The following is an 11,595-nucleotide window of genomic DNA, read 5'->3' on the forward strand; positions in this document are numbered from 1 at the left end:
CAGGCATGTAGCATTTACTGATTTCTGGGGTGTAAATATTCTCACCACGGCCAATTTCAAACTACCAATGTGATGTCACTGAGTGTCGCTGGGAAGAGATGAGCACGAGGGGTATGTCATTATATAGTATGTCATAGACATAAATAAGTTCAAGAACATGGTTACTAGTAAAATATAGTAAAATAATGGGAAAGGAATGAGTTTGAGTATTCATTACATTTATTTTCAACCTAATATATTTAAATGTGAGCTTATAATTTAATCTTTAATAAAAGCTGTGTTTAACGACTGGCTTACAAAATTCTGGAAAATGTAGTAATTGGTTCTGCAAGCAAGCCTAGTAGTAAGAGCTGGCTGAAGCCCGCCACTGCTTCTCCCGATTTCCTCCTTCTCTTTCTCCTCTTCCTCTTCCATGACTTCCTGGCATTCCGTGTGGGTAGGGGGGATGGGGAATATGGCAATGAGCTTTGCTGCAGATGCTGCTCTTCTGAGTCAGGAGCCATAAGTTGTTAAGGAAAGAGGGTGAGAAATGCAAATTTGGCTACTGAAGGACATTAACGCACGCACGTGTGTGTGTGCGCGCATGTATGTGTCTCTGTGTATCTGTGTGTACGTGTGCGTGCGTGTGTGCATGCGTGTGTGTGTGTGCGCACGAGCGTGTAGAAGGTGGCGGAAGGGAGTGGGGGTGAGTTTTGCAACTGGATCCGGAGGCCGATTCCAGCCCGAGCGAAAGCCCATCGTGCGGAGGCGCCGGGCGCCCGCGGAAGGCGGTGAGGGCCTCCCCAGTGCGGCCAGTGAACTAGCAGCAGTGGCCGGTGGGGAGCCGTGGCAGGCAGAAGTAGGCGCTGGGGAAGAGGCCCAGGTTGATGGGATTGCCGTCCAGGCGGATGTCTTCCAGCCGCCTCCGGCTGTGTTTGTGCTCCTCGGAGTCGCAGAAGGCGTCGCTCTGCATGGTCTCTATCATGTTATTCTGGAAAGAACACCCTGACAGCTGCCAACCTCTGCCTGGAGAGTGCCCTCAGGCAGCGCCGAAGGCGCATCCGTCAGCTCTCCCCAGCAGCTCCCCTCTTGAGAGTGGAGAAACCGAGGCACGTAAGGCCAAGGCCATGCAGCAAGGAGGGAGGAGAGGCGGCGCGTGGAGGATGGATGGAGAGCCAGGGGAGAGAGTAAGAGGGACGAGAGAGGAGGAGGAGACAGAGCGGAGGGGAAGGCAGGGGAGGAACAAGCCGTCAGCTGAGATGGGAGGAAGGACATGGAAGGACAGGAAGCACTTTCAGGAGAAGGAAAGGAAGGCCGTCATGCCGAGGCTGTGGACAGTGACCTGGGCAAGACCTCCGATCCCTGTCTCCGGTGAGCTCTCAGTGAAGGAGACGCCTGCCCCTGCTGCCTAAGGAGGCTCCCGGTTATCTGACCTCCACCCCCTGGGCTGTATTCAATGCTCTTGCTCTTGGGGGGGTGCTGCTCACCTGCAAGTGCAGTGAGCGCAGGCTCGGGGGCAGAGGCCCAGGGATGGAGTCCAGAAGGTTGTCAGCCAGGTAGAGGAACTGCAGCTTCTCTAGCGCCTAGGGAGGAGGCAAAGGGCATGGGAGGCTGGCAGGGGCTGCTGGACCCGGCAGGGATGGGCGCCTGATGTGACCCCATTCGTTCCCTGAGGGTCTCTTGAGCCTCAGCCATGTGCCAGGCTCGGCACTGGGGGCTGCAGGGGACACCCAGTCTCTCGGGAGTTCACAGGCCCTAACTCCCACCGGATGCAGAAGGATCGCGCCTGCCACTGAGGTCTGGCAGCTGGGGGGGCGTGAAGGAGTTGGTCAGCTGCAATGAGCAGCAGGTGAGGGGCGGGCAAGGGGCAGGGATGGCGTGAAAGGGAGGACAAGGGGACAGTTCAGTCCAGCCTCAGCCTTTCTGCTATCAGAAAGGGATTTTCCCAAATGAAAAGTCTCCAAACGTTAAACCCAGGATGGCTGTGAAGAACATGTTCAGGACACATCCAGAGCCACCGAATGAGAGCCACAGGCACCCAAGGCAAAACGAAGTCTGCAAGTGTGACGGAGCTGGGGGCAGGCGTGACCATGCTGCTCGTCATCTCCGCACCGGAACTACTCCTGGAGTTCATCCGAGCCCTGTCGAGTGGGCAGCTGCTGGGGCCCGATTTGTGCCCAGTGTTTAGCCCTTCCCATCAGAACCGGCCAGCCAGCGATCAGTCAGATTGTCTCCCTTAAGCACTTGCTCACAGAAAGACAATGATTAGTTAGTGCTGGGTTTTGGAAATAAAGGTTTCTGTAGAGTTAGTCTTGGAGTCAGCACTATTGCAAGTCACGTCAAGCCAATGTTTTCGGGGAGCAGAAGCTGAGGGTGCAGACAGGTGAACGGAAGGGACGCACGGAGAGAAGCCAAGAGATTGCGTGACCAGTAGAGGGAGAGGGAGAGCTGCTGACCTTGGCTTCTGATGCCCCCCAACCCCCCATTTCCAATAACAGGCCTGAATTTCCTTCTCCTGGAGGTTCTTGGGCTGGCATGTTGTTAAACACTCTTTCTTGAGTCAGAATTGGTCTCTTGCAACAACAACAACCAAAAAGTTTAATAAAACAATGGGAACAGATGAAGAAAATGGGGTTTGACTTTCAGACCCAGAATAGGGTTGGAGCTGGGCTATCCCAGGAGGGCCTGGTGTGTGTGTGTGTGTGTGCGTGCGCACGTGTGTGTGTGGCTGTGGGCACAGGTGGCAGGTGGGAGAGGGTGGGCTACATGCCCTGGCTCACCCTGAGTGCTTCAGGCTGTATCCCCGAGCTCCGGAGCCGGTTCAGGCGGACGTCCAGGACCTCGATGCTGGCAGGCAGCACGGGCAGAGATGCCAGTTGGTTCTCTGGGAGGATCAGATCCTGCAGGGCAGGCAGCAGCCGGAGAGCATCATCATCAATGGAGAAGATGGCATTGCTGGAAAGGTCAATCCTCTTCAGTTTTGCTATGGGGCATGGGGGAGAACACAGAGAGACACAGGACCTGTCATCTTTCCTTGCCCCTGCTGGACCCACCTGTACCCTGCTCCATCCCTTTTAAGATGGGGAAGGCCAGCCAGTTCTCCACCTGCATGGGGTCCCAGCAGGGAGAATAACATCATAAACCAGGACCCCCTGGAAAGCCCTCAGATTCTGCAATACAGAACTCCAATACCTGGAGTTCTATCCTCTGTGGTGGCTGCCCATCTTGGATGGGTTTGGTAGAGGCAAGACCCAACAGGCCCACCGATGCCTGGACCCATTCCACCCCCACCCTTCACCGCTGGTTTACATAAATGGATGCTGTGGCCCAGAAGGCTGTGGGAATTAGTGGCAGAGTCTGGATGAGAGCCCAGGTCTCCTAGCTGAGGCAGAGTATAAGGCATAAGGGAGCAAAACACACAACAAACAGCAAACAGGTAAACAGCATCAGGGCCATGGAGCTGATTTAGCCCCGCCTTGTCCAGAGGCCAGGAGGGTGCAGAGCTACAGTGCCTCAGAATCCTGAAAATGTAGGCTTGATCCTATCTTCCCCTTCCCAGCTTTCCAGAGCTTTGGGGAGAACACATGAAACGGGGCACTTTTATTACCCAAAATCTTCAAGGGAAGGGATTAGAGAGACTTGGGGCTATTTCCATTTGGTACTGGGGAGACTGAAAGCTAGCAGGGAAAGGCTAACTCAGGTGGGACACCGTGTCTGTGACTGTTCATGTGGCTGCGGGGGGGGGCAAGGCAGAGGGCCTGGGGGTTCCCTCTGCCAAGCCTGCCCTCGTCTTCTGCCAGGGCACCACATACTCAGCCCTTCGAAGTCTCCGGCGCGGATCCGGCGGATGCGGTTGAAGCGGGCGTACAGGTAAGTGGTTGTCTTGGGAAGAGGAGGGATGTTCTCCAGGTCAGTATCGTCACAGTACACGGAGGAACCGAGGCACACGCAGACCAGACATGTGGGCAGGCCTGGCCCAGGTGGAAGACAGAACAAAGGGAGACCCTCCTCAGACCTCCTTTAGCCTCTGGGACCAATGGTGCTCACTCAGGGAGTGGCTGAGCCATGGCCCGAACGGAAGGTCACAGTGTTGGCTGCTCCCAGCCTGGCACTCAGCCCCCAACCTAAGAGAGGCAGATCCATTCCCAGTTATTACCCAGTCCCGGCCCCCTGGTGCTTTTATCAGGCTCCAGTCCTCTGTAGGTTTTTCTGGGCCTAGGTGGGTGTTTCTAGGACATCCATCGGTCTCTTTTCTATAAGGCTCCTCTCTGGTCCCAAAAGGCACAATGACGATGAAATAAAGCCAGAATTAAGTGGACTGGCCAATAGTTGCTCGCCCTGCCAGCTGCCTTGTGGGTGAGGAGCATGTTCTGTATGGCTCTGAGAAGTGCAAGAAAGCCACGGTGGAGTGGACCCTGCTTGCCCAGAATTCATTTCCCCTTCTTAGGGGGTCAGCATCCCAGTTTTCTGTTGGGTAACAGCTCTCTCCTGTTCTCATTCCATGACCAGTGGTCATCAGACATGGGCCAGGCCATCCAACCCAAACTGGCTTTAAAAAGTTGGGAGGCTCTACGGGCTCATAGGCCTGAAGAGGGCAGGCGGTTTCCATCACTCGCCATTACAAGGGACAGAGATAATGGGAGACCAGCAGTCGTCCAACTCAAGGGGGAGGTCGGCTAGCAGTGACACAGCCCCACAGTGAAGAGGCAGCTCTTCTTTGCAGGCAGTGACCAAGGTAGGTGGAGCAGAGATGATCTCAGCGTCCTTCTTAGCCCAAGGCCTTGAATGACACATGCAGCTGAGGCCCTTTAGGGGTCTCTTTAAGCCCGAGATCCTGTAGCTCTGAGAGGTCACAGATTCCTATTGATGCCCCAATACCCTAGATCCATCCAAGGCAAATATCTCAAGAGAACAGGAGCCAGGGCCAAGCAAGTCAGGAATTAACTGCATGCCTCCTCTGCTCCAGTCCTAATGCCCAGCAGAGCGCCAACCTTTCCCTGCCGGATATGCCAGCATCCCCGTCTCCAGGAGGGCATCAGGGAGGGGAAAAGAGCTGCTAAGGGGGGAATTTAGAGCCGAAAAGCAGTATGACTGCCTCATTTGCCCCCATGCCAAGTGACAGCCACGAAGTTATTTATTCTTCTCAACAGGCTTTTAATTGTCTCTAATCTAATTACCACTCAAACTGGTCCCCTAGTGATGCTGTTAATTAAGGTAGGGTGGCTCTGCTAAGCATAGCAGAGTGCTGACTTTTTCTTTTTTTTTTTTTCTCCCTCCTATCCAATTTGTGCATTTAGCCAAAAGCATTAGGGATAGCCAGCTTCCCCCTTTGGGTTTTCTTTCTTTCTTTTTTTCTTTCTGTTCTTCCTGTGGCTATTTCTCCTCCTCTCCCTTACAGTGAGGGCTAGCCCCAACCTTTCACTCCCTACCCTGAACACTTCACCATGGTAGGCCTAGTGCCGGGTCATGGCTGCATGGCCTATGACCCATGTGCATCGGGACCTGTGACCGTGAACTCACTGTGGCTGCTTGGCGAGTCCAGGAGGCCCAGCATCGTAGGCCGGCTCATCTTGGGCTTTGAAGAGAGTTTCCTCGGAGTCACTGTGCTCTGAGTGGAACCGATCCTGGTTGGAGGAACCAGGCTGGTCACTTTGACCTGGGGACAGAGCACACAGCACACAGTAGGCGAGTTTTTGCCTGAGAAGGACTTTATTTTGAACTCTGGGGGCCTCAGTGACCAGTTTCAAACTTGCGAAGAGTCACCGTGGAGAAAAGGGGAGGGAGGAAGGGAACTTCCTAAAGAGCAGCATCTTCCTTATATGGAGAAGGAGATGGGCCCAGGGAGGGGCGCTGACCACGCTCACACAGCTAATGGGTGCAGGCTTTGGATCAGCCCCTGCAAAGGCCAGGAAGGGCCAAGAAAGGACTTCAGGCTAGAAGACAGCCTAAGAGCAGACGGGGTTGTGGGGCTTCTTTTTCTAGTGAAAGTATGAAGACATGGCTGACCCCCACCCCTCCCAGTGAGATATGGTTTATGGTCTGACTTAAAGGCAGGGGGACAGATATAGGTCTTCTAAGCAGGGGAGGATCCCATCAAGTTTACTACAAACCAGCTAAGAAATTGAACTTTTGTTGTCCTCTTTCTTAGTATCATCTAAGTGACAAGTTTCTACGGAAGCACAAGCATCTCCTCCTCCTGGAGAAAGAATGGAGGCTTGGAAGGCCTGCACGGTGGACAGCGGGAGAGGGGCCAGGCCCCCGATGCCCAGTGTCTTGCAGGGAATGCCGCTGGTCTGCTGTGTGCCCCTTACCTCGGGGAGCTGGTCCCCATAGTCCGTGAGCCCCTCATAGTCGCTCAGGTCAATGACCTCGTCGTAGTTGTCCAGGCCCAGGTCATAGTTGTCCAGGACTGCATAAGCATCGCCTTCCCCGAGCGTCTGATCTCTCCTCTTCCTCTCCTTGGGGAGAGAAGCTGTCCCTGCCCCCAGCAGCACCAGACCCAGCAGGCTCAGGAAAGCCAGGAGCTTCATGGGGGCCCTGGGAGGAGGCGGCAGCAGAAATGAAGATGGGACTGAATCACCTAAGCGTCCAGTCCTGGGGAGTGCGCAGGAGGAAGGGCAGCCATCTAAGAGACAGGGCTCTCTCGAGCTTCGGCTTCATGGGAACCGCTCACAAACTTACCCCACTTCCCGCCCCCACACTTGCAGACCCACGCCATTCATGATACACTCAGTGCGGTGCGTTCATTGCATGTGCAAGCCCCCGAAAGGCTGGGGCTATCTTGGCGGGAGCATCTCCTGCCAGGCCCTCCTACCGCCACCCCACTTTAGTGCCTACATGCTCACACATACGCTTCTATTCACTCACACAGTCGTGTGTAGACACCTGGCAAAGGCTCGTTTACTCCTCTCATGCACACCCCCTCTTACTTAGGCACACTCTCGTGCATTTATACGGATGTTCTCTCTTGTACAACCACACACACAGAGTACAACCATTAGTCACTAAGCTAGGTTTAGAGAAATTTCATCATCAAGGAGTCTTGTGGCTTTTTAAAAGATTATTCATTCACTGGGGCGCCTGGGTGGCTCAGTCATTAAGCGTCTGCCTTTGGCTCAGGTCATGGTCCCAGGGTCCTGGGATCGAGCCCCGCATCGGGCTCCCTGCTCGGCGGGAAGCCTGCTTCTCCCTCTCCCACTCCCCCTGCTTGTGTTCCCTCTCTCGCTGGGTCTCTCTCCGTCAAATAAATAAATAAAATCTTTAAAAAAAAAAAAAGATTATTCATTCACTCACCCTTTTGCTCAACAAACATTTATGGGGTGTCTATTATGTTCCAGGCACTGGACTTTTCTCTGGGGGTGCAGAAATAAATAGGGCACACCTAGTGCATTCAGAGGACATGGGTTTAAAAGCTGACATATAGCCTAAAAAAGAACGTTGGTTTATAAAATATACTTTCTAAATGCAGCTTTTTTAGAAACAAATGATTACAGAAACAAACGTGTTCTTTGTATGTGGCCGTGGGATTGTGTGCACATCTAGAGCGTTCCCTGGGTGTCTGCGTGTGTGCACAGGTAATTGTGTATGTGCACGATGAGCACGTGAGCGCGTGATGAGCGTGTGTCCGTTTATGCTCATATGCACGGAGCGGGGCGGGAATGTATGTGGCGTGCGTGTGAGGGAGCTGGTGTGTTTGTGATAGTGCAGCCCTCCCCAAAGCCAGCTGCCTAAGTGTCTAGCAGATTCTCCCCCTCTGTTAACCTTAGCTGGGCTAGGGGTAAGCCCTCTGCGGTAGCAAGAGTGAGCTCTTCATCAGAGCCTTCCCCCATCCCCACCCTCCAACTTCCCTTGCTTAGAGCCCTAAACTCCTTCCACTCCCCCCAATCCTGCCCGCCTGCACCCAGGCCCCTCATTTGCATCCCAAAGGGGCCCAAGGGCCCCAAACCTTGAACCTTACCCACAGGTGCACTCTTGTTTCAGAACCAAGCCTCGCAGCTTCCAGAGAAATGGGGACACTGGTGGAAAGGCCGTCTGCGTGGGCCAGGGTACAGGCGGGGAGCTGGCTGAGGCCAGCATGTGGCCAATCAGACTTCTCTTCTTCCTGATGTCCAGCTGTTTCCCCTCCTCTCCGCTCAGCGGGAACCCCATCCCAGTCTTTTGTTTGGTGAGAGGGCGTTCTCTCTCTCTCCCTCTACCCCCTCCACTCCCACCCTCATATGCACCCCTCCCCACCTCCCACCCTCACCTCTCCTTCTCTTTCTCTGTCTGCTGCTTTTCTCTTTTCCAAGCCACTGTTGAGAGGGCTGGCAGTTTCTTCTAAGGGAGCGGGCAACAGGTGATGGAGCACTCAGAGGGATGGGGCTTGCCTCTCTAGCTTTTCTCAGATGGAATCCAAAGATTCAAAGAGGCTGAATTAAGGCACTCTGACCACACTGCCACCCACCACCTGGAGCCCCAACATGGGACCATGACTGAACCAAAATCACCAGAGGGAGGCTCTGGTCCAAGAGAAGGTGAATGGGGGATGAGGTAGGATTTGAAGACCAATTTCAAGTTCCAGGATGATGATGATGATGATGATGGCAAGGAGGATACAAGAACTTTTCTCCATCTGCTGAGATTGGGCCCCAATCATGAACACCAGAAGCCACTGTGTGGGGTCCTCAGGGGGCTGAGAAGAATCATCTCCCCTCATCCCCCACCAAAGATGTCTGTATCAGGAGGATTCTCGTTTGCTTGGTGCCTCGTGCTGCAGTGTGAAGGCAGGAGGGGGGGGCGGGGGGCACGGCTAAGTGTTTGAAGGGAGTTCTTCAATGCTGCCCCTTGTTCCCTCCTCCCTCCCCCGACCAGACCCTGAATCCTGGCTGTGAAGCTCCTGGAAGATCATCTAGTCCAACAGACGTGGACTGAAGTTGGGTTATCCAACAGACAAGAGACTGAGGTCCAGCTAGGTGCAGTGACTTACCCAAGGTCACACAGAGCCAGGGTCAGGGCCTAGATTTCCTGACGCCCAGGCCAGAGAGTTGTCCTTTGTTCATATGACCTTGCCCCTTTTCACCTTATCCCCCCTACCCTGCACACCCCAGTTCCGAGACCATGTGCCTCGATGCCCTCGGAACAGATGGCCTTGGCAGGACTCATCTCTGCCCTGGCATGCCAGGTGAAGGGGCAGATCGCACAACCTGGCCCAAGGTGCAGTGCTTGGCCTGCGGTGTTCCTGGGCGCCAGCCGGTGAGGAGGCGGCATCCCCCAGCCCAAGGACCTGGTCACCAAAGGGACACCTGTTTCCGTGCCCCTGGCAGCTCACCATCTGGGGAGAGGCACCAACAGGGGCTCTGCTGGGTGGAGGGGAAGGTAGCCCAGGAGCCAGCAGGGTGCCCAGGAAGCAGATGGTACATTTGGCGCGCTGTCCTCCCCGACTCTCTCTGCACAGCCTGGGCTTTGCAGGCAGAGACTAACCCTCCCCCAGGCAGGCTGGGCTCCGCTCCCCCTCCCCGTCCCATCCCACGCCCTTTATTCCCTGCGAGGAAAGCAAATGAGACTGTTCATTCATTCCCCCTGCTGCCTGCCCCCACTCTCCCCCCCACTTTCTTGGAGACACGCACCCGCAATTGGTCGTCCCCCACGCGCTTTTTAAGCTCTTCGGCCCCCCAAGCACAGCCAGTCTCCTAGAGCGCATGCGCAGGCAGCCCTTCCCACTCCCCACCCCGCACCCCAGGAAAGAGCCCCTTCGGCTCAGTAGTCTCATCTCAGACCCTCTCCCAGCTTCTACTCTCGCTTCTACAAGTTCGCCGGTCACACGCTCTAGTTCCCGTGGAGTTCAGGACTGTCCATGGCATGCGTGTGTGACCTGCGTGGGAACGCGCTAACCTTCATGCTGTTGGGGCATGTGGCTCTGCTCCCTGGGGGCCTGCACGAAGGGGCCGGAGGTGCGGGACCCTTCTAATCCCCGTGTCTCATTAGGAGAAGCACAAAGCATGCTGATGGAAAGGAGGTGGCAGGCTGTGGGGACAGGAGTCTGGCCAGCTGACCCTGTTGCTGCCCCTTTCATGGGCGGGCATGGAAATTTCAGGAACCCTGCTGCTTTTTGGACAACAGGGATATATTCCCTGCTGAGGGCCTGTAGCAACATAACTCTGTGACCTAAACCCATTCCTCTCCCTTCCTCAGGCACTACTCCATGCCTTCCTACCTTTTGGCTCATGCTGTTTCCTCTCCTGGTTATGTCCATCCCCCACCCCACCCCCCGCCCCCGCTTCCCCCACCTCCCCCCGTCCGCTTCCCCCACCAGGCAAAATCTGATTCATCCCTGAAGATCCAGCTCAAATGACAGGAGCCATTCTGGTGTCCCTCCACGGGGGTAGAGGCCCTCTCCACCATGCTCTTTGTACGTGGCATCACTACAAACACTTAGGACATGGGATTACTCCATGGGCTTTCCCCTTTCCCAAGCTAAGAATTCCTCACGGGCAAGGACCCGTATATTACCCATCCTTGAATTCTTGGACCACGCAGGCGAGGTCCACTGAAAGCCTGCTGAGTTGCACTAAGCAGGTGTTAAGGAGGCAGATTGGGAGGGGTGGGGCAGCATCTGCTAAAGAAAACGGGGTGGGGGGCAGGGGGGATCACAAACTCACTTCTGAGTCAACCGTCTGCCTGAAGACAGACTTCCGGGCACCCGGTTCACGCCCTTCGGCATGGCCTGGAGAACCTTCGGTCTTCACCCCCGATACAGCTCTGCGGCTAGTTTGTCTCCCTTACGCCGCAGCTCTGCAACTAGCCTGTAAATTGCCCTTGGTGGGAAATGGTGACTGTTTCGTGTCTTTCAGCATCTGGCTCTGGACTGAGCATTTGGGAGACGCTCAACAGTTTGATATCTGTGGTTTGAAAGAATCTGAGCCTCTGGGCTTCAAAGGTAGCTATTGGATTTCTGATCTGACTTCTGGAATAATTTTTCATGACAGTTGTGAAGTTTGGGGGAAATTTGCCAAGAAAAGGCTTTGGAATTGTTTTCTTAAGAGTTTCTTAGGAGGGGCGCCTGGGTGGCTCAGTTGGTTAAGCGACTGCCTTCGGCTCGGGTCATGATCCTGGAGTCCCGGGATCGAGTCCCACATCGGGCTCCCCGCTCGGCAGGGAGTCTGCTTCTCCCTCTGACCCTCCCCCCTCTCATGCTCTCTGTCTCTCATTCTCTCTCTCTCTCAAATAAATAAATAAAATCTTTAAAAAAAAAAAGAGTTTCTTAGGAATGAGGGGCGCCTGGGTGGCTCAGTTGTTAAGCGTCTGCCTTCGGCTCAGGTCATGATCCCAGGGTCCTGGGATCGAGGCTCAGGTCATGATCCCAGGGTCCTGGGATCGAGCCCCACATCGGGCTCCCTGCTCGGCGGGAAGCCTGCTCCTCCCTCTCCCACTCCCCCTGCTTGTGTTCCCCTCTCGCTGTCTCTCTCTCTGTCAAATAAATAAATAAAATCTTAAAAAAAAAAAGAGTTTCTGAGAAATGGGGTCCTTTCTCCACCCATCTCCTTGGAGCCAGGTAAGAGGTGGGAGGTGGGGGGAGAGGGGGGGCAAGAGAACTTCAAGGTATTCTTGACTTGTTCACTCTGTCAAGTTCAAGCAGGA

General features: G+C 54.7%; 1 protein-coding gene across 1 annotated transcript; it reads right to left on the reverse strand.

Annotated features, from left to right (window-relative positions):
• Positions 1–281: 281 nt before the first annotated feature.
• On the reverse strand, positions 282–8,180 carry OPTC (opticin). Its single transcript, XM_035010269.1, has 7 exons — positions 7,937–8,180; positions 6,291–6,516; positions 5,500–5,635; positions 3,792–3,950; positions 2,760–2,962; positions 1,467–1,562; positions 282–970 (listed from the first exon to the last, which is right to left on the reverse strand). Exons 1-7 carry the CDS (start codon positions 8,125–8,127, stop codon positions 800–802), a joined length of 1,182 nt encoding a protein of 393 aa, XP_034866160.1. The 5' UTR covers positions 8,128–8,180; the 3' UTR covers positions 282–799.
• Positions 8,181–11,595: the final 3,415 nt, after the last annotated feature.

The sequence above is a fragment of the Mirounga leonina genome, unplaced genomic scaffold (genome assembly GCF_011800145.1).
Source record: "Mirounga leonina isolate KUSES-001 unplaced genomic scaffold, KU_Mleo_1.0 Mir_154, whole genome shotgun sequence".
Classification (NCBI taxonomy): Eukaryota; Metazoa; Chordata; class Mammalia; order Carnivora; family Phocidae; genus Mirounga; species Mirounga leonina.